General features: G+C 41.7%; 1 protein-coding gene across 1 annotated transcript in view; it reads right to left on the reverse strand.

Annotated features, from left to right (window-relative positions):
* rbm47 (RNA binding motif protein 47) overlaps nucleotides 1–23,253 on the reverse strand; it is a 36,569-nt gene that overhangs the window by 7,714 nt on the left and 5,602 nt on the right. Inside the window, 2 exon segments of the mRNA XM_019359897.2 lie at nucleotides 1,833–2,163; nucleotides 2,247–3,110. Coding sequence (XP_019215442.1) covers nucleotides 1,833–2,163; nucleotides 2,247–3,080 — 1,165 coding nt within the window. The 5' untranslated portion in view covers nucleotides 3,081–3,110.

A 23,253-nucleotide genomic window follows, 5' to 3' on the forward strand; every position in this document is an offset into this window, starting at 1 on the left:
AGCAGGGGCAATTTTGGCAAGATGGGTTTTGAAAGTTTTTCAAGACATCAGAACTTGCACACGACTAATTTAACTCGTATTTTAGCTAATATTCTGCACATAGAGAAAAATTGCTACTGAATTTTTGCTCTGGCTTTGTTTGGAGGTGTTTGGGTTTAGTGTGGCCTCTGTCTCTTATATTAGGTCTATTATGTAACTCCATAATGTTGTTGACTTGTATTCCAAGAGTTTGGCCACTTGGTGGTGAGCTCTCTAATAACCCAGCATGAAATGGGAGGTGACAGCACAGCAGGAAAAAGATGGTGTTAGAAAATGTATAGTTTGTCACATGGCAAGAAGACTCATTGTTCATCAGAGTAACAAGTAGGAATAAGGATGTGAGAGATTACCATTGTTCTGTATCATTGGGGATCCTTTGGAGAGAAAACCAAAACACAATGATTGCTCAAAGTCAGATTTTCCTGCTATCACCCAAGACCATATTTAAAATCAATCATTAAAGGTGATGGGATTAGCATTCATTGATCCATCAGCTGGTTTCGTCTTTCCCTTTTACAACACCAGTTCCAAAAGAAAGTTGGGACGCTGTGTGAAATGTAAATTAAAACAGAAGGCAAAGATATGCAAATCTCACAAACCCATGTTTTATTCAAAGCATTGACAAAGAAAACGTACGAAAACTTCAAACTGAGGAAATGTATTTAAAGAGAAAGAATCCGATCACGTTGAATTTAATGGCAGCATCACTTCTCAAAAAGCTGTGACAGGGCCATGTTTGCCACTGTAGTATCCATTACTCTTTAAACAACACTCCGTAAACTTCTGGGAACTGAAAAAGACCTGAGAATTTCAATTCCCCTAATCACAGAACAGTTTTCTGTTCTGTCTCAATCCATTTTTAAATGAGCCTTAATCCAACAATTATGTTCACATAAGGATTCTTCTTTGCATGACAGAGCTTTAACCTGAATTTGTAGATGGTGCATTGAACTGTGTTCACAGACTATGATTTCTGGAAGTGTTCCTGAGCACATGCAGTGATTTCCATGACAGAATAACGCTTGTTTTTAACGCCTGTAGCGCCGCCGGAGGGCCCGAAGATCACTGGCATCCAGTTCTGATTTCTTGGCTTGTCCTCTGAGCACAGAGATTTCTCCAGATTCTGAAAATCGTTTGATCTTATCGTGTAGTGTAAATGATGAGATATTTAAAGTCTCCCCAGTTTTACTTTCAGGAACATTATTCTTAAATTGCTCCAAAATTTTTAGATGCATTTGTTGGTAGATTGGTGAACCGCTGCCAATCTTTACTTCAAAGCAACCCTTCTTCATTAAGACGCTCTTCTTATACCCAGTGAAATTAGTGACCTGACCCCATCCAACTTCTGAGATGTGTTGCTGTCATCAAATTCAAAATGAGCTAATTTTTGTCTTTAACGAAAAATGTCTTAGTTTAAACATTTGATATGCTTCTACTGATGTCTTCTATTGTGAATAAAATATGGGTTTATCAGATTTGTAAATCATTGCGTTCTTTTTTTATTCACATTTTACACAGTGTCCCAACTTTTTTGGAATTGTGGTTGTAACATAACAGTGATTTTAAGCCATAAACCCTCATCAAGTTAAAGATTTCTTAAAAGTTTCCCATCAAATGAATCTTTAAATGATCATATTGTTCTTTTGAACATCTGAAAATTTCTTACAGTAAGAATTGTTTTCATATCATGAGATCCAAAATTGTTTTGGAGCTTTGGCTCCAAGATTTGGTTTTTGATGAAACACTGGTTTTTGCAACAGATTATTACTGATTGAAAAAAAAATCATTCTAACCTTTGACGAAGTACTCTCTGTTGGGTCCAATGAGGGTGTTGTAGGGATAACCATAGTATGCCAATGTGTAGGGATCACACTGATAAACGTAGTTCTGCTGAGTAGGCTCTGAAGTGGCGGAGGCTCCCCCCTTTGAGGCCTTCTGGCGTGAGTACTGCTCTTTATCGACGGGTTTGGCGAGCGTCACCTCGATGCAGGACCCTTCTACCTCTGTGCCATTGAGGTTGTCCATAGCCAACACAGCATCGTCCCGGGAGGTAAAGTGAACAAAGGCGTAGTCACGGATTTTCTTTACACGCTCTACACATCCAGGGTTAAACTGGCTGAAAATCTAAAGACAAAGGATGGGAGAAATTAAAATCATGTCAGAAATGTTTTTGCATGCCCGAACCCAAATACCCGGTTGGTCCTCACCTGTCTGATCGCCTCCTCGCTGGTTTCCATCATTAGATTCCTGACATACAAGATCTTCACTGTTTCCATCACGTCTTCATCTACATCAATCTCTGGCTCTGCCCAGTCCACTGCAATCTGGTGGCCCCAAAGCTGAATGCGTCCAGGCATCAGCTTCCTGCGAGCCATGGCTGCTGCACGATGTGACTCATACTCTACAAAGGCAAAGCCACGGTTCTTCATCTTGTCTGCAGCGCTGGCATAAACTATCACATCTAATACGCCTTCTGTCACCTTAGAGACCTCTTCCAGGATCTCCTCACGCTTCTTGGTCTTGGGAATGCCACCAATGAAAAGACGGCAGTTGTCCACGGAGGAGCAGACACCCAGCAGCCGCCCAGGCCGCACTTCGTAATTATTCAGCTCCCGCACGGCTCTCTTGGCCTCATGTTTCTCTGTGTACATCACAAAAGCATACCCTCGATTTTTCCCATCAAAGTCCATCATCAAGCGCATCTCATAGATGCGTCCTACGGACTCAAACACTGGGACCAACTCATCTTCATAAACATCCCGCGGAATCTTTCCGACAAAGATCTCACAGCCTCGAGGAGGAGATGGAGCATTCCAACCAGGAGGGGGACCGTACTTTCGCTGACCATTTTCCTGGACCATACTGTAGCCAGTACGCTCCATCAGGGCCACCAATGCGGCCTCATTAGGTGCACCAGCAACACCCTCAGGGATGTTGAGCTGTCCATGGTGAGAGTGATGGGCACCAGAGGATTTGGAGGATTTGGAGGGGGCAGCGTTGTTACTCATGGTCGAAGGAGAAGCAGGATCTTCAGCTGTCATTCTGACAAAACCATCCAATCAGATCAGGGCCTGAAGCAGGATAAGAGAGAGATCTGTCAAATTATATTGAATTAAATGGCTGCTGTAAAGACAGAGAAAAAAAATACAGCGGGAAGAAAATAGGTTGATGATCAGAGGACATCATTTAAACAACAGTGACTGATTGCTGACTTGGAGCATAATTTGCATGCATGCGAGACTACCTGACTAAAACAAACCAGCACACATTACGAGGCCTGAACACCACAGTGGAAATACAGCATCCATAAATCCTCAGGGCGCCTTCCCCTATCAGTGGTTTTACAACCTTGTTTTGTTGAGTAACTCAGATCTCTTGCTGACCTCTGACCCCTATCAGAGAGATTGAAGGGCTGTAAACCCTGAAACCTCCAGCTCAAGGTTCACCAAGTATGACTCGGTCACATGCTCAGTGCATGTGTGTTTGTGGTGTGCATGTGTGTAAAAAGTCAGAGAGGACTTAAGCTATAGAAGGAATTTTGTGTAACACAAACCCTGTTATGTGACAAAAAGCTGCACACATTCATCTTTGCTATACACAAGCCTCCTGTGTGCACGCTCACCACGTGGCGGTGTTGGATTTTCCATCTCCTTATCAATATGAATGCCATACAGAGTGTGGGTGTAGCTATTAGTGTGTATGCGTGTGTGTTTCAGTGTGTCCTCATTAAGTAGTGCAGCCCTAAAAAAGGAACAGAGAACAATCAGAAATCGGCTTCCCAAACATAAACCTCTTACTCTGTTATTTTCCAACACAGCCGGCATTCAGAACGGAAAAATCCACAGGTTTTTAAATCCCCCAAATCATGCTGCATAAAATGGTAAGCAACCAATCAGAACAGACTATAACACTAATTTGATGTGACTCAGTATCATGTAAAAACAAATAGGCCAAAAAAAATAAAAACTCACTACTTAGGCTGGAAGTCTTTGCTTGGGTTTCTTTGTGCATCACAAGATTGCCTGGACTAGGATGGAGATAGGTGAGGCAGTCAACAAAGGCAAAACACTAAAAAGCCAAGCAACCATGGTAACCTGCACACTGATCTGACCTGACCCAACATCCCACTCTCCTACAAACAAACCTGTTCACATGTCATTTTGTTCAAGGCTGAATGAAGGGCTTAGAATGACTAGTTCAAACATGGATGATAGTACGAAAAAAGGAAGTATGCTTTAAATGTCTTTTTCAAACAAAGCACAAACTCCCAAACGGTTAGGAAAAGGAAAAGGAAATCACCAAGTGTGAACAAAAACAAAAAAAACATTTCCTCCTTTATCTTTTGCCAGTAGTTCACCACTGGTTGCTGAATCCTGACAAAGGTCAAGATGACAGTCATTTATATCTGCTTTTCCGAAATAGTTTTCCAAGAACGGGTCATGGACCTTTTCTTGGGTAAAACTAAGGACAATGTGTGTATTCTAGCTCAGGAAGCAAAATCTTTGAGCATTTAACTGGCCTGCCTATCAGCTCACGGGTCTTACTAAACAAATCATGCCGAAGCCTTCCGAGTTGTATCCACAGGTTCAAATTTTTCTGTGGCGTGTGGATTGTCTGAGGTTAATGCCAGATTCGTATGTCGTGCAAATTCAGTGGAAGGTTACTAGGAGCTCATGTTGTTGGGAGGTGCTTCTTAAGCTGGGCTGCTAAACAGAGACTGCCACCTTCAAACTAATTCATACTATGTCTCTGGTTGGCTGCAATCTGCTAAAGACCAACCAGGTTTTATGGTGCAGCATCATCTTTTTGACCAATTTGACTTACTGACAGCTAGCAGGCACTCACTGGGTGGTGAATACACATTTTTCCCTTGTGACCAAGTTGTAACACATCATATATGGTGGACAACTGTCCAGCAATGTATGCGTGACCTCAAGTAAGACCCCTCTATAGGCTAATGTTAGTCTATAGAAGACAACTTTTTATATGTATATATATATATTTTGGCCTTTTAATTGGCTTTATTGGGTCAATACAGTAAAGATCAACAGGAAAGCAGAGGGAAAAAGAGAGGGGAAGACATGCAGCAAAGGGCCACGGGTCAGACCCGAACCCCAGCCAGCCGCTTTCAGTATTGTGGCATATGGTCACCTGCTCATCCAACTGAGCTAAACTGGCACCCCTATCAAAAACAACTTAACCCTAACCCTTCACTTTAAAAAAATTAAATCTTCTGCTAGTTGTAGACAAATTATTTTTTAAGAAAAAAAAAGGGGGGTATAAAAATTAATCAGAAAGATGCCTTTTGGGGGGCCTACAAAATAAAATGAAAATATTAGTACATATTTTATGAGGTGGTGAAAATAGAAAGTGTATTTTATCTGCTTGGACACAGTAACCACTACCTTGCAGGTTCCTTTGCATGTAGTCTTTTTTAATCAGTGCAAAGTAAATTATAAGAGACGACAGACGTAAAATCACCCTCGGTAAATACGATTATTGCTGGAATGTTCCTTTATGACAAAAAACCCTAAATAACTTACATGGTTTGTTGCACTTTATCAGTATTTTTTTTAATTTCACATCCGTTTTCAGGGCTGCCACTGAAAACATTTATAAGGGTAGTTTGTTTTGGCAAACAAACAAACTATGCAGCACATTAATCATCTCTACAGCTCACAACATTTTAATCTCTTCTTTTTTTTTTGCTTCAGTGTGGTTTTTCTTTGTCTGCTTCAGCAGCTCAGCGTGCCCTCCCTCTGTTCCTTCTATCGTGTGAAGTGCTAACATGACTCGATCTCTTATCAGCCTTATCTTACCAGGCTGATGACAAAAGGAGGACAATATTCACATTGGGAGTTCTGCTAGATGATAAAATGACGCTTTGTAACACAGTGAGCTTGATGCTTTGTACACTGAAGCAGTTAGTATTAAAAAAACCAACAAATTTAAATCATTCTTCCTGCTTTTCACCACTTCCTAGACATTCCTAACTTCCTCAGTGCTGACTGTGTCAGGAGTGAAGTGAAACTCAGATTCTCTGTTGTAAAAATATGAGAATAATTTGCGTGAATTTGAGATCCTTTGTATAGCACATGTACAACGGCGTATTAAGTGACAAAAGCAGCTTGCAGAACATCTTCAGCATTCAATCCTGCGTGTGTATAAGTGACAGAGAAAGGCAGAGTGGGGAGGAGGAGGAAACCTGAGGCTGAAACAGGTAGATAATTAACCAAAGTGAACACAAATCACAGCCTTTATTCACAGAGAGCATAAAGATTTACAGATGGTGTCTCATCCAGTAAAGACAAGGAGTTTGGAAAGTTATGACCACTTAGGTGTGGCTCACGTCTTCAGATTTGAGCCCTTTGTTGGGGCATAACAGGAACAGCTAGTTACTTGGTTAAAAATAATCTACCTTGACATTAAGAGATCAGAGTTCTCCTGGTCAAAGGTTACGAACTCAGAGCGGCACAAGATAGAACGACTGGCAAGCGAACAAGCGAAGGAAGTTCAAGAGCGAGAATTTGATCAGTTAACAGAGCCGAGCTATTGCCGTGAGATTACCTGCTACGTTACGTTTATGATTGATAGAAGCACCTGATTCTCTGCATATTAACAGAGTGTTTCTGGGGACTGAGTTGTTTTATGAGCGGACAGAGAGGCTTTTACAGACTTCTTCAGGTCATCAATAAACACAGATTGACTTGCAAATTCCATCTTTTTTCTCAAAAGAGCAAGTGAGCCTATGACATTATAAATGTGTAGTCAGCTATGAAAAGGAAGGATATTGTATTATTTATGACTTTAGGATTTCTGTTATCAGAGGAATATACATGTACAGAGGTCTGTAAGACAAGAAAGTCTTTGTTGCTTCCCAGTTCACTGCAGATTATGAAGCAAAGAAAATCTAAGTTTGTGCAACATGAACAATGTATCCCACAGTTAGCTGTTGGATCCCGAGTGACAGCGATCCAGAGCACTGATGAAATAGGCCTAAGAAGGCTGCCATCTTTAGCCTTACGCACTCATGTAGACATATGGAGGAAATTGATTCACAGAGTCCTCCCAGCAGCTCCCTAACAACAGCGTCGCAAGGCAGCAGAACAGGATCATGAAAGCACCAACGTTTAAATAAGCCTGAGTCCATGCAACACAAACACCAGCCAGACAACAACAGATGTGGTCCTAAATAACTCAAATACTATTTAAAGCATCCTTCAAAGACAGACAGGTCCGTAGAGATAACTGCAACAACAATTATCTACACACAGTCTCAAGTCGCAAAAAGTTGTCATTCAAGGACAGCGAGCGCCTATCCAATCAGAGGAAGCTAGAGATACGGGGAAGTGAGAGTAAAACAGAGTAGAAATCTTGAGAAAGATCGTAGCAGAGGGATGGTGGTGGAAAAGAGAAGAGGAAGTAGAAGCAGAGAGCGGTCAGAGAGGAGGATATCTACCCCTGTTGCTTCACAGCGCTCCGCTGCTTGGCCGCCTGCTCTGGGAGTGTTAGTCCACCTCCATGAGAGACAGGTACAGCAGGGCACTGAGCACAGAGTCCAGCCTCCTCTACACTAACACACACACACACACACACACACACACACTGACCCAAAGCTGCAAGCATGAGAGCTGATGAGGGTGGAGCTAAAACAGGTACTTGAGTTTGTGTGTGTGTACATGTGGCTGAATCTCAGCTTTACTTTTACTGCTATTTCATACACACACAAGCATGTTAACAAAATGTACTCATACGTACAGCAGTATTTATATTTCACACACCTATATACTGACACTGTAGAAAAATGTTTATTCCATGATCTTAATCTAAACGCTGTAGTCTCCTTTTCAGACTTTCCATGTACAAATGACATGATTAAACCAGTAATTTTTATTTACCTGCTTACTTATAGACAAACAAATAAAGTGTCAGTGTTCACCAGCCAAGAGGAGCATGCCGCTAAGTGACATTACAACCAGGGCCTCAGTCACCCAGACCTAGAGACCGGTTTAAAACCCCCTGGCAACCATTGGTAACTAGGGAAAAATATATTGCCAAACCGGTTGGCAAGTGGTTGCTGGCAATCGTCAGGTGAAAGTGGTCACAAAGAGGTACACAGTCCTGCTCCAAAGCCTCTTTGTGATTGCTCTGGTTACTAGCAGATGGCGTGAAAAATGCCAACTTGTCTGCAAACAGTCGCTGACTGTGGCAAAACTGTGAAAAGTGCAGAGATGGTTTCACTACCACTCACTGAGTGCTTGGCTGGTGTTTACTTGGAAGGCGCCAGCTTGTTTGAAAAATCTGCTAGTGATCACCAAAGCAATCACAAGGAGCTTTTAGGTGGAGCTCCCTCTGCACGATCGAGTTTTCCAGAAGCCGCTCACCCAGCTGTCCGGGAACATGCAACCTATTTTCTAGCACTTCTTTTTGTTAAAGATAGTGGTTTTAGTTCAACAGAAAGAAAAACATTCTTACATATATCCAAGTAAACCCAACAGAGTACTTTTACACTACTTTTACCTTTATAGTACTTTTACTGCATTTAGGAATACAGCTATATGTTTTCACTGATCCAAAGCAGATGTAGAAAAAAAACAAGTCAACAAGTCTTTGTTCCCTGACAAGAGAATGCAGGTAATGCAGAGAGGAGCATGATGGGAAATTGAGTTTGAATGGGTTTTGAGGGTTTTCTGCTTAGATTTGCAGAATAGGGAAAAATGTTCAGGAAGCGTTCAAACTGGGGTTTGAATACTTCCTCATGTTTGTGCTGCAGTGAAGGAACATTTGGAAATTCTGACTGGAAGCTACCCCTGGAGTGATTTATGTCATATCAGCACAAAACTGCGACTGTATATAAGTGTGTGCGTGTGCATTCAGGCATTCAGGTGTGTTTTTTTGTACATAACAACGGTGAACGTGTTCCTAGCACAGCTTAACCTAAGCAAACAGCACACACCTACCTGGGCAGTCAAAAGAGCAGATCAAGATATGAGAGAGAGGAGGGAGAAAAAAAAGTCACACAGATTTTGTTCAAAACAAAGAAAAAAACCTTCCCTGTGTCTTCTGAAAGGAGCAAGAAAAGAGAGTGTTTGGGGAGACACGAGAGTTACAGTCTGGTGAAAAGCACACTAAGTTTTAGTTGCTAGTGAAACTGACCTCACTCTTTAACAACTGAGTAAACAGGCAAGAAGAAAGGGTGTGAAGTATAAAGGCCAAAGAATAATGGATGGACAAAGACTAAAGATTAAATGATAGTGAGATACAAATGGGCTTTTCTGTCTATGAATTTACTCTACAATCACATCAGAAAGAGCTCGCTCAGTACAAATGACACCAAAACAGTGTCTGTAAAGATACGCAGGTCAAAGTATGAATGTAAAGGTGCGTGTGTACATGAAAGAAAAGAAGAAGAAGGAGCGGGGGGCTGAGTGTAAAGTAAAACCGGGGTTACTTCTAAGCCGAGGGGGGTCGGTCTAAATTAAATCATTAACTGTGACTCATTAGTGGGAGCCAATCAGAGCTCAGGCACGCCTCAGAGATTTTAGGTGTTCTGGTGACTGCACAGTTAATCGTTTAGGAGGTCAAGTCAACAGTTTATCGTTTAACTCCACGGGAAGAACTGAGAGACGGTCGAAAAACGCTGACCGTCTCCTCAATCATTGGACACGCTCACTAAATCATTATTCAGGCACCGTTCACACCACGCAGTCATTCATGTGAGAAGACACGTTTTGGAGCACAGAAAACAATGATTTACAAGGAATTATGAAATAAAGCTGCGATCCTGCATATTTTATAATCGTCAATTCCCACAAAAGCCAAATGACAGAATCATCCATCACATTTGTTTTGCTGCAGCTGATTTGAGAAAGCAAATCTTTTGAAATTTGGATATTGCGACTTTGATTAAGAGAAAATTAAGTGCAAATAAATTCTTATGTGCGAAGAACGATCGTTGTTGGACTTTCATGTTCATCTGCTGAGAGGACGTATGATCAGTTAAATACATGCATTCACTGATTGGTGTTTGATGTCAGACTAAACCGCTTTTTAAACGTAACACTGCATGGCTGAAACTGACGTTGTCTTTAAGTAAAGCGATTACTTAGAACTAAATCAATCATGAGTAATCAGTGGAGAGAAAGAACTGATAGAGCTGTCTTAGACTTTGTAGGATATTTATGATAAGCTGGCTCCCTATTAAGGCCAGGGTTAAAAGACACACACACACACACAGGAATCTGCTACATAGGCAAAATAATGAATAAGCTGGAATAAAAATCAGCCATAAAACAGCCCTGGTAATCAGTATCTCAGCTAGAAAGGCTGACTGATTATTACATGCGCCGTCTATATAAGTAAATGAGTAGCGTGTCACAAGACCAGAGGTCCTGCTGTTCATTTCTGCGGAGTGATACGACCTGTAGGAGTGCACCACACTGTTCAGGCCACACTGTTTTCCTGGAAGAGCATTCTTCCAGTCAGCCGCAGAAACTGCTGTAGAAATACAGGGTTTTTTTTTTAAAGAAAAAAGCTTCCTGGTGTGATTTTCATCACCTCAAACTGCTTCCAAGTTTCAGGTGGCTCTCACAACTCAACTCTCTCACAGATTTCAGCACACATATTGTTTTTAACTTTGAAAAGGCCGAGCAGGATGGTATCTTTTGATTCGAACGGCACCAAATACGAAGGAGGCATCGTGTTGCTTCTTCCGGGTGTACGGTGCACTATCTGAGCAACATCACAGGGAAACAATGAACTTGACAAAAGAGAAGTGAGCACTGCGGCTGACCTCTTGAGACACATGATGTTCTCATGTTGACGCAGCTCAGCTGTCAACATGCTGACGCCAACAGGATGACAGAGAAACAAAAAAAAAAAATCAGTCCTGAGGCTGAGACAAAGAAATCTGCATTATCTTAAAATGTTTATATTACATTAGCTAAACTCCTTTGCTTCTGTCCCTGCGTCCGCTCCCTTATGCCTCCTTCTCCTCGCTTTTCCTTCCTCCCATCCATGTACCTGTCACCCTCATTCCTCTGGTTCACCCAAGCTCAAAGACGAGCAGCAGGGAGGGGGAGGAAGGAATGAAAGAGAGGAGGCAAGGAGACGCAGGAAAAAGGGGAAGATTAGAAGAAAAGGGAAGAGAGTCTGAGTGGGGATCTGAGGAGGAAAAGACCAGATGGAGAGGAGTGAGGGAGGTTAACGAAAAAGGGGGGGGGGCAAATGTTCAGGCCTCCCTCAGTGCTAGAAAGTCCTTCAAAGTGAAACTGGCCTGAAGAATTTCAGGTCAGACGGAGTGCGTAAGTGACCACCTCCAGCTCGGAGTAACTCCACTACGGAGGAAAGATTCCAGCTCATTTACTCCGAGAGCCCCCCTCCACCTCCAGGACCTTCGCATTTGTCTCAAATGTCACTCAAAACAGCCCGATTTGAGTCCAGCATGAGAATCTAACCCAACAGAACAAAGATCCACGAAGAAGAGCTAAGACTGGTTATAAAGCACCACATTATACAGATGCTGCGTGCCCCTTCATACAGCTACAAAGTCATTACTAATCAGAAGAGCTGCTTTAGCACTCGCAGAAAGGAGCTTTGCCTCCTCAGACAAACACATTCCTCCGGCTAATCAGCTAGCCCGCTCAAGGCCATAGCAGGCATTGTTTCAAGCAATTCCAACTGATGCTGGCGGTGTCACACTCGTGACACGGGCTCCTTCAGAGTGTGCGTGAGTGTGCGTGTGAGGTTTAACACAGGTATTTGGTCATGCTTGACACCGAGCAACATGACTTTATTTTGGGGATTTTGTTTTTTTTCCAGTGTTTTTCCCATTCACACCTACTTCACACATTAAAAATGAGCTAATCTTCACGTACACTTGGGCCCACCCTAACACACCGAACGAGTCAAACTCCCACAACAGCACGCTTACAGAAGACGGAAACAACAGCGATGTCAATACAAACAGCTTGTTTTTTTAGCTTTTCCATCACAATCTGAACCCATTCATCAAACAAACTTCTGTTATTGTCATTTCTGGTAGTACTTTTAGCACCGAGTATACCCACAGTGAATGAATGAAGCAGCATGTGTCTCTCTCTCTCTTATGCACACACACACACACACACACACACACACACACACACACACACACACACACAAAGCAAACACCTCACCTCACTGGGGTAAAAGTCCACGCATTATATGATGAAGAACCCGGAAGTCTATGGGTAATAATACCAGCTTCTCTGTGAAGCCACTGAAGCATTTTTATCCCCCACCCTGAACACACACACACACACACACACACAGTGGAGTGCCATGCCACTCCACTGGTTCCACTGGTTCCACTGTAGGGATACCTTGATCTCCCCTCCAACCTCTGACTGGAATAAAGACAGCACAGGCACTTAAACCAATCAGTTTGACTGTGATCAAGTGGTGAAACAGGCACCTCTGGTAAAATGTTCAAGAAAAACTTGATGGATTTCTACTGAAATCGAAACGCAAACAGCTGTTTAACCAGAAAAGTCTCCATCAGAAGCTGTCCTGTTAGGAACGTCTTTGAGGCAAAGGCTTCTAGAAAGTATTGAGGTCATCTTTCATGAAGATACCGTCTGTAATAAACAGGCTTTAAGGAGACTCAAGCAAATTAGATTTTTAGCACAGAGACCACAAAACAGACAGAAACAACCTTCGGGGTCATTTTTAAGATGTTACCTGTTTTCCAGACTCAGATGTTGTTGATCAGGCCGAGGAGATGCAGTCTGTTTTGACGGGGTATCTTTTCACACCTATCTAAAACTCTCCCTGCGTCCATTCACACTCCTTCGGTGTTGACAGGCTGCAGGAGTTTAGCCAGTCTCCTTGAGTGCCTGAGTCTGTGTGTTTGAGTGCCGAGGTAAGCAAAGGTGGTTTAGTGTTTACTCATTCTCAATGGCCAGAGGAGAGAGGTGGGGCCACTTAGGGCAGGTAACCCCCTCCCTCACCCACCTTTTTCTCCCTCCTTCAATCTCTCTCTCTCTCTCTCTCTCTTGCTAAGCAGATAAGGAGTGAGAGAAAAGGGAATGCAAGGGATGAAAGGGCAAAGGGTGTGACAAACAGTGGTGACTGACATCAGAGAAAAGTCATGAGCTTGCATGGGACTCAGAACAATACACTCCTGATTACATTAAATGAATAAAACCAAAAAAACCTGACACGGAGTAGAATGATGATCGAGGAAATAATTACTGGAATTTGCAGGAAAATTTTCCAAATGCCGGCCTTTTTGTCTAAGAGGACAACAAACTTTCACAGTCCCAAAACAAAGCAATCAGCAAATGTTTATTCTAACTACAAACCTTCGTGAAATAGATAAACACACTCCAGCACTCACACAATAAAAGCTCTTCTTTCTTCTTGTTAGGCAACAAAAAACCCCGAAAGATCTCGCCGATCACATCAGCTCGTTCCAAAACCACAGGTATGAAAATAAATATGTCAAATATACAAAAATCAGGTGATGTTTAAACAACAGTTTTTAATAAATTTAACATCCACAAGACAGTCGTAAGACATCTTTAAAGGAAGCGTGACCGGCAGAGCTAGAAATAACTAAGAAGCAAGGAGGGAACACCTCTCATTAAAGATAAAAACCTGAGGCTAGAGGCACTTATGTGACTTTGTGAGCTAAATTTCTTTCACACCCTAACATGTACTTTAGTGATTGACAGGTTAATTTTATTTTTAATTATCATTGCTAACGAAATGTTGTGTAATTAAATATCTCAAAAAGCTAACTTTCAAGTTATGCCAAGTTAAGCTACCAGAAGTTAAGCTAACTCACTTAAGCTAAGCTCAGCATGTTAGCTTGGATGACTCAAACAAGCTAACTTTGTTTATTTTATTCAGTCCTTACTATTGGGAGCAGTTAGCAGCAGTCACACAGTCCAGTTTCACGGCGGTTTGTGAAAAAGTCACCCAAAACATGTTTTTTGTGTGCTTTTTGCGCCGGTAAAAACAAGTTTGCCATATTTTTCACCAGCTAGTAGAGTTATGTCTCTACATATGTTGGACAAAGATACAGTTTCTGTGCACCTCACATCTACTTCAGTCAATCAAGCTGTGACTGGCATGCAGACATTTAGCTAAGGGGTTTAACAGTGTTCCCTTTTTATATATCTTCAGGCATATTTCAATGAAACATCTGTACAGATTATTAACCTAGTGCGATACTGTAAATCAGGAGAGATTACTTTAAGGCCGGAGGCCTTTTCAATTGTATTGAAAGACACAAACCCTTTGTCAAAGTGATATTTCCTTGATTTATAGCTCAGGTTCAATCAAGTCAGTATCTCAAAAAGTCTGTTAGATATTTCTGGTTTTGCCACAGTGTATGCACAATGACATTTTTCTGGCCACTCCCAGCGAGTATCATGATTAAGTTTCACCTGACTCTTTTGTTCATGTTGAATTAAATATGAACTGAAAGTCACTTTGGTGGTAACATATTAAAGACAAAGTAAATGGAAATCAAAGCAAAGCAGTCACATTCCAGTCATATTTACCAAAAACACGGGGAAGGTGAGAGAGAATAAGAAGAACTGACAATTTACATAACTTTAACCCGTAAAGAGAACAGTGCCCTATAATCTTATCAGATGGTATACTCTTACTACAGGGGGAGGTTTGTGCATGTGTGTGTGTGCGTTTGTGTGTGTTATTGCCATTGTACAAGTGACACATTAACCAGTGGCTCTGTTAATGAAGGACAGGCAATCACTGGTTCTTTTGGCAGTACACACTCTCATTATATGCAGATACCCAGTTCAAAGTTTCAAATGGGGAAATCTATTCTCTCTCCAGTGGGGTGTAAAAAGGTTGGTGATGGCCATACAGAGTCATAAATTTATTTTAAAGTAGGAGAGCGCGTGACTCAAACACCGAGATGACTTTATTGGCTCGAACACTGTGTCTCAAACTTCAAGTACGTATCTCTAAAGTGCCTTCATGATGTCACGTCAACGATTCATGACCCAGGTGATATTTATACTATGATAATATTATCTCTAATAACTCAAATATACAAATAATTTGTAAAAAAAAAATTAAAACAAGGACAAAAAAACAAAAGCAGCTTTAGAGATCATTCATTAAGGTTTTATAATTTTCTCCACAAGAGGAGCTATAGTTGTTAATAGATATATATTAATTTGAAAAATCAGGGCTTTTTTAAACCATTTATATTCAAATAATATTTTTGAAGCTTAATGGCGCCAATTGTCCCTAAGAAAGAATCACTTCCTCCAAAAGTTGAAGTGGGAAGCTAATACAGTTTAAACCAGCAGCAAGAACAGGGTCTCTCAAATAAAGGTGCAAAACAGCGTGAGTGAAATGCAATACAAGCAAAGAGTCACAGCCAAATGAAGAGGAGACACAAACAGAGACAGAGATACGGGACCGGCCCTGCAGGTCTGACATGAACCATTGGACGCTGTACACAAACGACTTTTACAACGGACAGTGTGATGTTCAAGTCTGTAGAAAAGCCTGACGTCTTGTTTCTAATCAAAGTGAGAGCAGCAGATACCAGAAAAACTCTCTGACATACATTAACAGGTGTAAAAGACCAACATCAGCTGATATCACTGAGCTGGAAGTTTACTGTGTAACTGTGGTATATTAGAAAACAAGAATTGAAACAGTTTTATTGGCAGTGCTTTAATGTACATCTGACTTTTCTTAGCTCAAGGTTAACCGGTCTGTGCGTTCTGTAACGTTTTTTTAAATAAAGTCAGTGTTAATTGAGCATGCTGTTCGTTCAGGCAGGACAATGCCAGCCCTCATGAGGTGATGGCTCAGGTGATACCTGTGCAAACATCCAAACTGAAAATCTCATACAGTCACTGCACGTATACACGCCGCTTTGCAACCCTGACTGAATCTGACTGAATCAGTGCTACATCCATCATCATTGACACCCGCGCTGCTCTTGCTGCTTCTGTCCGCACCTCCAGCTTTCAATAACATGCACATGGAACTAAGTCATACCAACACATATTTAAATTTTAAGGTTTAGATACTGGTATTGACTTCAGACCAGTGCAAACACTCCAGATGCTCAAACATATGCTGATATGATACAGCCTGTGCACATTTCCATTTGCCTTTGCTAACCTTTAAGAACAATTATTCTGTTTAATAGATCAAGACACGATCATAAAAGCTTCTGCAAAATCATTTAAAAGTATCTGCTGCATTCAATTTGAGAAACATGATCAAAATTTTTTTAATGCAGTCCACATCAGCGCTACAGTTTAGAGCGTTTGAAATTCACGCGTAAAGTCAAACATCATCAGCAGGTTTGCAACGAGATCGCGTTTGTGTTGAATGTAAACTTCAGTGTCTTTACTACAGTTAATGCATAAACATTACAGAAATGTCCTGACATGTGTCTCAGCACCGCAAGGTGTCCGTTTCTCATGAAAGGATTTCCACCAGGCAGCAGATCACCCCACTGTCAGAGTCAGCAACTCGACCCGCTTAAAAAAAAAAAAAAACAACAGAAAAAATAAAGAGAGACTCTGGGGTTTCACTGTGATGTTATCCATGCTCATCTGTCAGCGTGTACCACTCAGCTCTGACCTAATGACTCTTGAATATAGAATGTTTAGTAGTAGTAAAAAGTACCAATAAAAATAATAACTTACACACCCCTTTTTATTGTCCAGTATTGCTTCACATACAGTAGATAAGATCTTATTTTTTGTCTCTCAGTAATCACATGACAATCGCTACTCTAAATCTAAAACTAAAAATGAAACTGAACCCATTTCTACAAAAATATACACAAAATGCAAAAGAACAAAAACAGCATCTCGACTCTTCCTCCTCCTTTATCGCACACAGTTTTGCAACATGATCTATTTTAGGGTCAGTATCACACTTTTAAGTATTTTGTATTACTAAGTATTTTGTCAGCCATGCCTTTTGTAGGACACAACCGTCCTTGTGAAATGCACTGACTCAAAACTGGATGAGAACGGTTTCACTTCAGCATTCTCGTCATTATCGCCCCAAAAGAGGGAGCAAACAGCACGGGGTGTGAAACACTTGCATATATGTGATTACACAAAACTTGTAGAGATTATGTGCATGGAGAGAGAAGGGGGGGGGGGGGGGGGGGGATGCTATTCAGCTTAAAAATCCTCAGATAGTAAGACTGCACTGAAGCCAACAGGAAAAGTCTGGTTCTACTCAGTCTAACACTTCCTCATTCAAAGGGTCACCTCGCATCCTGTAACTGTTGTCAGCCAATCCGTATGTCCCACTTATCGTGAACAAAAATGACTCAGCACAAAAAGAAAGCCTTTTTGCCCTCCTACCACACAACCCCGTGCACACAGGACGTTAAAGTCCTGATCTTTTTTTTTTTCTTCCATTGTGATGAAAGAAGTTTTCCCTTTTCCCTAGAATTTGTCAGCTGACACTTTGGTCATGTGGCTTGTCGCTAACCATTGAAAGAGCAGCAGCAGTGTGTGTGTGTGTTTGTGTGCTTAGCTGCTACAATCACTGCCAAGGTCAAGGAGACAATGAAAGAAGGATAAAGAACTATGAGTAAAAGACCTGAAGGAGCTCAAAAACATGCGGACACCACAGAAATAAAGAAACAGTCATCCTTATGACTGTTAACCGCACTGCAGCCACCTATTATCTGGCCAACAACCAGCAGCCGCTGTAACGTCAACGTGGATGAGTGTCTTCCACCAACACGAGAAACAAAACTAACAATCATGTGACGGAGCATGAGCAGCAAGGGCATGAAATAAGAGAACAGACCAGAGGAGATGGGCCAGTTGTACAGGATTAAATCTGCACTTGTTAAATCACCACTTCAGCTAAAACTCATGAAGTACTGTGGAAAAGTTTTAAGCCACCCCTCATTTCTTTATATTTTGCCTCTAAGGAGCCAGACTTTCTTGTAACATTTCAAAGCAGTCTTGAGCAAGGCCTTAAGATCTTTCAAGGATTTTCTTTGGACATTGGCTGCTTTTCCCACTCATTTCCAGTCCTGTCCCTGTCCCCAGTACCTGACCATCCTCAGAGGAATCTTTTCTCTGTTTGTTGAGCCACTCAGCACTGACCCATGACTCATCATAAATAAATAAGACACCTGACTCAAGGGATGAACCAGTGTTGCATCTACTTAGCTTTATCAGCATTGTTACAAAACCACATCATTTGTTCCCATTTCTTTTGTTGAATCTATGAACTATACCACATATATCACAGCCTGAGAGACACAAAATAGTATATTTGCACTAACAAGGTGATTCTCAAAGCTGTTAGCTAGAAACTTGGCATATCTCAGCATGCTGCACAGGGTGTCCTTAAAAATTTGAGGAAACTGGACAAAGGGAAGACGAAAGAAGAAGTGGCAGGCCTTAAAGCTGCAGATGAACAGTATCTAAAAGTCATGTCGTTATGAAGAAGGAAAAAAAATCCAATCCTGACAGAGGACCCGAGTGATGTGTCTGGCCCTACACATCTACTGTGTGGGATCATCCTGACAGGACAGAACAAAGAAAGCTTTGAATGTCCTTCAAGAAACCTGGAGAACTGTTCCTAAAGAAACGACTTCAGTCTGTGTTGAAGAATGAAGAAGAAGAAGAATCATCATACCAAATGACTTCTTTTTGTAAAACCTGGTTTTGCCTTACATACTGTACCCATTTTTGTAGCAAAATACAAAGAAATGAAGGCAGGCTCAAGACTTTTAAATTAAACCACAGTAAAGGACACACAGCACTTACTGTAATTAATTGATAAATAACTGATAACTGATAAAAGAAAAGAAATCTTGCGAAACGAGATCCATTTGCTAAAAAGAAAAAAAGAAAAAGAAGTCCAGTAAGGACAACCGGCCAGTGTTCGTGAAGGACACTGAGCACACAGACATTCAATGTCAAGGATGTCAGCACACCTTTTATTCTGGAACCGTTTTCCAAACATGACGCAGCATTTTTAATGGCTGCTCAAACAGCAGTTCAGCGTCAAAGTGTTTGCCCCGGTAATCATCAGTAGTCACCAGTTAACTGTGTGAATATTTGCATTAACAGGGCGGTAATTTTGATATGTTCACTATAGTACAACCGCGTGGTTAACAGTCAGAGCCTCTGATTGGTTGTCTTATCAAATACCAGCAGTAGTAAGCATCACGTGTCTTTATGAATGGAGCATCACGTATAATCAATCCACATCCGTAAATGTGCTGTATGTCGTGTTTTAGCATACAAGGAATGTATCTTTTGTATTTTGACACCATCCCTTATTTCCTGGAAAGACTGAACAATCTCTAGCTAGCACACCTAAAGAAATGAACGCACACACACACACTCGGTAAAGTGAGAAGGGAAAGTAGGCAGATAAGAACTGAATGAAAAGCGGATGGAATTCATTGCTGTTCTCGACAGCTAACGCACAATAGCTGTTCTGCTAAACAGTGTCATGCACACCACACCGAAACAGAGGCTTAATGACGTGAAAAATACAAAGACATCATCCTGAGAAACTAAAGCAGTGTGAATTCCACCTGTTCACCTGCTCCCGTACTGAAACCCCTAACACAACAAAGGGGAGGGAAGAAGGGGGGTGTGGGAACATAAGAGAGAGGGAAGATCAGAGAGAGAAAGAGCCTGACTGTCTGCATATAAAGAGTGCGTGTGTGTGAGTGCTTCAGTGTGGATACTTTGTGTCAGTTTTGTGCATCAGTTCTGATTCAACCTGCGGAACATTCCATTCTGGCACAGCGTGCGTCTGCGTGTGCACGTGTTTGTGGTTTTGGTTTAGGGTTCCGGTTAAGTTAGATTTGAAGAATACCAGTTTACTGTTCGGCAAGTAGTGGTTAAGTTAGCTGTTGTTAAAATATATGTAAATGACTTTAACGTTCTCTTAAGTGATGGAAATTCAGCCCTGTGTGTTTGTGTTTGGCCTTTAAAGGAGATCCAGCGCAGAGCCGTGTGTAGCTTCTTTCCCTGCAACAGACTCACTTACACACTAAACACACCCCTCAACACCATCCACATTTACTCGCCCTCCCTGCCAGTATCAAACCACCCTCTGCACACACACACACACACACACACCTTGCCTCTTGGCCTGCTGTCCAGACAACTAGCCCATTGTGTGTAGCAACAGGTATGCAGAGAAGAGTCTGTTTGAGTACATGCAACAAGAAACTTGGTGGGTGTGTGTGTGTGTGTGTGAACAAGCTAAAAGGATACCTTGGCATTTTTTTCCCAAGTCTGTTTCATAATGATTCGAGCATGAGCTTATGCACTTTACTTTTGTTTTGTAATCTCTGCAGCTCCTCTACAAAAGCAACTGAAGTTTAACTGTCTGTTGCAACAAGGACAAACGCTGGATTTGTCTTATGTCCCTTACATTAGAAACCGGTTATGCCACTGCTAATATGGACAACTACAGCAAACAAAGCAACATACATACGTTTGTGAACCAGTCTTATAACATGTCTCCGTTCTCACTCGTTTAACCCGAAAGGGCGCAAGAGGCGGATTTAGGAAACAAGCAGTGAAATGAAGCAGGATAACAGCATTAGTGTACGAGCAGGTTTGGGGGACAGAAGAGGGAAGGGAGGGAGGCGAGCAGGATAGGAGGAGAGGATGGAGGGTTCAGCGGTGTCAGCGCACTGGGGGGGTGGAGGGGTTACTCGTGGGTCAAAGGTTGAACAGCACAAAGGCAGGGGGAGTGAGGGGAAAAGGGGGGAAGAGGAGTGTTGATCCAGCCTTCGCAGTGAGTGGAAGTCACCTGTTTACACACTCGACAGTCCTGCCACGTTCGCAGAAGGAAGGCAGTTGCACAATATCTCATCTCAAAGGCACAGTCTAATTACAAAGGTGGAAAAAAAGACTTTTCACATTTAAATGTTGTGAAATCAACCTACACAGACAGATAATCTGAGTTTTGAAATAACTGTCTCCTTATCGTGGGTGACAGCGTTCATGTGGTCAAAGAATGAAATATAAGTGATCCCTTTGAACGCTAATCTTTAGTGCTGTTCAGTGGAAGCACTACATATTATTAACTATATCTAGGAGGTGGACACAAGAGTACACAGTGTAAGGAGCTAAGTGGTGGTGGCTGGGGTAGATAGTGGAATTAAGTTTCAGAGGTTTCAACCCCTGATAATGTGGTTTTTTTTACACACAGCACAGCATTTCCCTCAAAATCTACTTCCGCAAACAGGATTAGTCTGTTAACTGTTCTGGACAGACATGTTGGTGCTGAATTTCTTAAGTAAAATAATCACCACAAACTGGTCGTTTGTGCTGTCTTTGCAGCACAGCAGGTTTCACCAGTACAAAACCCCTCAGAAATAACTGAATGCGTAATCATTACATGGCAATAGTTCTCCAAGCTTTCAGAAATATGTTTCAAGGAAATAATTTTATCCTCAAAAGTTCCTGCTTGAGAACATTTCAGATCTACAGAAGGGTTTGATTCAGAGCCAAACATTTCTGATTGGTTTAGTAATTGAGGGATAACTTTTGTAGTGGCATGCAACAAGAGCTGCTCGCTCCTTTTGTCGATCCTTTAGTTATTGATAAACAAGGCTGGAAAGAGTATAATCTTCATGGTAAATGTCAGAGGACACCTTGCAGAGTGGGCAGTTTAGCAGTGACTTGCTTTGTTGCTTGTAAAGTTGGCTGGCAGACTTCGTGTTATATCTGTCCATGCAGAATACATTTTTTAGCTTTCTCTGTGTACTTAGTAAAAAAGAGCACACACAGAAGGCTTATTTGTGCATCTCGCACCACTCTTTCAAGAAACAGTTGCCTTGAGTTGACTGAACTGTGGCGATGATCTCTGCCTGGAGGTCAGAGAGCCATCAGAGGAAACAAGGTAAAAGAAGAAGAGTGAGAACAATACAGGGGCCTGGGGTTTTCTTGACCTGGTCATGGGCGTAGTCATCCTTGGATAAAGCTAAAATTACAGGAAGTGATTGAATGAAATATCCGGTGATTTACATAATGCTTTATCTTTCACAGTAAAAATTCACTTTAAGTCACCCAGTGAGTATCTGTGGAGTTTCAGTTGTTCAAACAGGCCCTTTGACCATAGCATTTCACTCAATGCCTTGATGTGCAATCTATAACTGAAGAGTACATTTGTCGGCTTATCCAAGTTTGAAACATCTGAACAGTTTGTTAAGCAACTGGACATCTGCTGACGTTACTGTTTATCCTGGCTGTGCGAGAACAGCCGTCATGTTACTGAAGATAAAATATAGATAAACAACAACAACGTGTCTGCGTCGTGTTTGTTGTCTGACAGTATGGTGACGTCCTAATCTCTGGATAAGGCCAAGCTTTGCAAGGTCCTACGCTTGTGATGTTACTGACAAAGTGCAACCGTGGTGTTCATCCAAGTGGAAGTGTAAAGTCTGAAGGAGATGTCTATCCAATCAGAATCCAGAATTGAATCCAGGATTGATTTTGCTGCTGATGATTACAGCTAGCACCCGTCGTCCTCTCAGTACAGATGTCGTTAGTTATGAAAATAATGTCCTGAGCTCTCAAGCATTAGGTTTATCTTACGTCACTGCCCAGGGTTGTAACACTGTGTAACGGGAGAGGCATTACTGAGTGTTGTCACTGTCTTATTATCGCTATGGCTAACGCCACACTGGTAAGAGCTGGTGTGGTTATCTACAAAGTTCACTTGTGGGTCATATAGCTTCTCTACTCCTTCCACTGCACAAATACAGAGTTGATGAACCTGACAGTTAAGCTTAGTGTCTCTGTGCAGCTTTTGCTGTGCTTTGAGCGTGATCGTCTGTGGTTGTAAAGCTAATGCTTCAGTTTCAGAGCTAGCTGGCCTACTTGGTTTACATTTCAGTACCGACTTGAGTCCGAGGTTCCCACTTGAGTCATTGAGGGGTTACTTTGATGCCTCCTAAGAGCCACATGAACGCTTGGCACAAAGGTGTTGCTTTCTTCAGTCGTCTCAATCAAAATATCCAACGGCCTTAGCTAAAAGCTCAAACACTTCAAAACAGCGACTCTGAAGTCCTTTCTGGTAAAAGTGAGACTACTTTAGGATTACTAAGAATCTTTGCTTGATATGCTACAGTTCTCTCAGATTAAGAGGCAGGAACTAAACAGCTGTTATCACTCTTGTTTTAGCTTGGACGGGAGGCTGAAAGGTTTAACC

The sequence above is a fragment of the Oreochromis niloticus genome, linkage group LG6 (assembly GCF_001858045.2).
Source record: "Oreochromis niloticus isolate F11D_XX linkage group LG6, O_niloticus_UMD_NMBU, whole genome shotgun sequence".
NCBI lineage: Eukaryota > Metazoa > Chordata > Actinopteri > Cichliformes > Cichlidae > Oreochromis > Oreochromis niloticus.